General features: G+C 37.0%; 1 protein-coding gene across 1 annotated transcript; it reads left to right on the top strand.

Annotated features, from left to right (window-relative positions):
• The first annotated feature begins 1039 nt into the window (after positions 1-1039).
• On the top strand, positions 1040-2624 carry LOC139888048 (uncharacterized). Its single transcript, XM_071871081.1, has 2 exons — positions 1040-1192; positions 1254-2624. The coding sequence occupies exons 1-2, from the start codon at positions 1040-1042 to the stop codon at positions 2622-2624; spliced, it is 1524 nt and encodes a 507-aa protein (XP_071727182.1).
• Positions 2625-3085: the final 461 nt, after the last annotated feature.

The raw sequence follows: 3085 nt of genomic DNA on the forward strand, positions 1-3085 counted from the left end.
ATTTTATTTATAGAGCTATGATTGGAATCAATTAATCTAAATTCCATTGTGATTACATCTTGTTCTTTAATCTCTACAACACCTCCTCATATTACTTAAAACACTAAAACACCATTATATTCATCACATATAATGGCCGAATTTACTGATTTTATGGTTCATTTTATTTGGGGTGGTAGAATTACATTTCAAAATGGGTGGTTAACTGGTATGAAACATCACTTAGAACCAGTTTCCCACTATAACAAAAGATTAATTGCATGCATTTAAACGAAATGGCTTATAAATGTGTGGGTGTTGATCCAAGAACACATACATTGAAGATGATTATGTGGAATGATTACACGGTAATGCGTGTTCGACTGAAATTCATGACGAAAGGTCTTTGGAATCTATGTATTTTTTAGCAGGTCAAAACGCAAGTTACGTTGGTCAAATTGAAATTCAGTTTGAGCAAGTCTTTCTGACACAAGGATCCGGGTTTGTTGATCAATTACAAAGTTTAATTCAGTCTTCTCAAGTTATACAAACTGGGGCAGGTGGCGCATCAACATCTCAATTGGGAGGTGTGTTTGTAGATGACGTTGAAGATGAAAAGGTGGGTGAAGAACAAAATAAAGAAGTAAATTCCGACGATGGTGCGTCAACAACGAGTGATGGTTCCATAGAGAATTATATTGTTGAAGGTGATATATCTGAAGATGATCAAAACGTGATCGAGAGACCGATCCAACCTATCGTGAACCATCATTTTGGGTTTCTTAATGTTGAAGAAGATTCTGGTCGATCTGCGTTCGATGAGGATGACGGGCTAGGATGGGATTGTTATAACGACGACGGTGTAATTAGAAAATAAATGGTTTTCAGAAATAAAGAAGAACTTGTATCCGCTGTTAGGAATTGGAATATCGACCGACAGAGAGAAATATTTGTTGAAGATAGCAGGCCAAAATATTATAAAGCAATTTGTTACACAAACAGTCCTCATTATAATGGTCCAAACTAAAATAGACGATGTCCTTGGATGGTAGCTGCTACAATGAAAAATAAGGATAATGTGTGGAAAATTACAAAATGGTTTGAGGGACACATTTGTTATGGAAGCGTGCAAAGTAACAACAATCGTTGCTTAACTTCCACCATAATTGCTACTGATACTATATCTTATATTAGTCAAGATATTGCGTATGAGGTTAAACACATCCAAACTCACGTAAAAAAAAGTTTGAAAAGTGGATATCTCTTACGCAAAGGCTTGGAATTCAAGGCGTATTGCAATTGAACGTTTGTTTGGAACTTGGCAAAGCAACTTGGCAGAATTGCCCACATATGTCGATGAATTGCTTCACACCAATCCGGATACTATTGTTCGATGGGCGTTTGGCCCTCAAGTAGAATATGGTGTCCACACATTCAAATATCTAATCTGGGCATTTGGCCCCGCTATTATAGCGTACCAACAATGTATTCCTATAGTTTGTATTGATGAGACTCATTTGAAGGGTAACTACATTGGCAAGATGCTTACAGCAGTAGCCAAAAATGTCAACGGGCAAATTCTGCCTGTTGCATTTGCAGTAGTTGATAATGAATCGAACGAAAGTTGGGCTTGGTTTTTGAAACTGGTCCAAACACATGTTAATGTCATTAAAAGAGATTTGTGTATTATATCTGATCGTCATGTTGGTATACTTAATGCGATGGCTAACCAGCAATATGGTTGGCATCATCGTTATTGCTTGCGCCACATTCGTAGTAACTTGATGACAAAGTTTAATAGAAACACCGAGTTGAAGAAGTTGTGTTGGAGGGCCGGTTCCACGATGCAAAGTAATAGATACAAACTTGCAGTGCGTGTAATTAAAACAGTGAGTGAGGCAGCTTGGAAATATTTAGAAGACGCTGATATTCATAAGTGGACTTTGTTTAGAGACAGCTTTCGTTTGCGGTTGGGTAACTTAACAACAAACACAGTCGAGTCGTTAAACAGTGTTTTGCGTCATGCACGTATGATGCCAGTCAAAGCGTGTATGGATTATACATTTCACTACACAAGAGAGCACTTCAACACGCAAGAAACAACCGCTCATGAATGGCAAGCACCACTATCGAAGTCTATGTGGACACAGTTTCAAGAACATGAAAAACTTGCTTCTGCTTACACGGTAACATGCTATAACCAGCAAACAGGGGTGTACAAAGTTCAATCTACATATCAAAGAAGCGATGATGGTGGGGCAGAGTACACTGCTAAATATTTAAAAAAGTGCACTTGTGGAAGATGGCAACATCAAAGAATGCCTTGCTCTCATGGCATTGCAGTATGTCGCATGAGAAATAAAGATCCAAAAAACTTGATCAGTATATACTACACTACTACCACGTGGAGGGAACAATATAGTTATCACTTACATCTACTAAGAGATACCACATACTGGACCACAGTAAACTGGACAATGAAGGCCGATCCAACACGATTGATCACACATAGGGGTAGGAGACAATCACGACGACACCATAATGAAATGGATGAAACGCACAACAGAGATACAGGTCCACCTAGGTGTGATTTTTGCTCACAACCAGGCCATAACAGGAATTCGTGTCCTACTAGGTTCGGTTAAGATATGAAGTAGTTGTAACCGTAGTTATTTGTGATCAATTGTTGTAAGTGTAGTTATGTTGTTGTAACCGTACTTATGTTTTCAATAAATGTGTTGTTCTTAATAATGACAATGATAATAATGAAATAACTCAAATCTATTACAACTTATAGTTTGAGATGCAATTTTACAACAACAACAACAACAACAAAAAATAGAACTAAAAAAAATGGATGAATTAGTATGCAATTTTAAATAAAACTCAAAAAAGTAAAATAGAATGCAAATCGGCCTTTCAAATGCCGGTTTGATTGTTTCTACGGGTCCACATCAAAACCCTAAATACCGTATACTAGCTTCGTATAAAAACACCCAAACCGGCATTTGAATAGCCGGTTTGGTGTCGAAATAGACAAACCGGCAAATCAATGCTCGGTTTACCTATTTTTATTAAAAAAAAAATTAAAAACTATTTATATAAA

Source organism: Rutidosis leptorrhynchoides, chromosome 2 (assembly GCF_046630445.1).
Source record: "Rutidosis leptorrhynchoides isolate AG116_Rl617_1_P2 chromosome 2, CSIRO_AGI_Rlap_v1, whole genome shotgun sequence".
NCBI lineage: Eukaryota > Viridiplantae > Streptophyta > Magnoliopsida > Asterales > Asteraceae > Rutidosis > Rutidosis leptorrhynchoides.

Excerpts from the sequence above, each read along its gene's own strand:
- LOC139888048 (XM_071871081.1), top strand. The coding sequence starts at position 1,040 with ATGAAAAATAAGGATAATGTGTGGAAAATTACAAAATGGTTTGAGGGA. Across the intron at positions 1,193-1,253 it reads GTCAAGATATTGCGTATGAG|GCTTGGAATTCAAGGCGTAT; the intron begins GTTAAACACATC and ends TCTTACGCAAAG.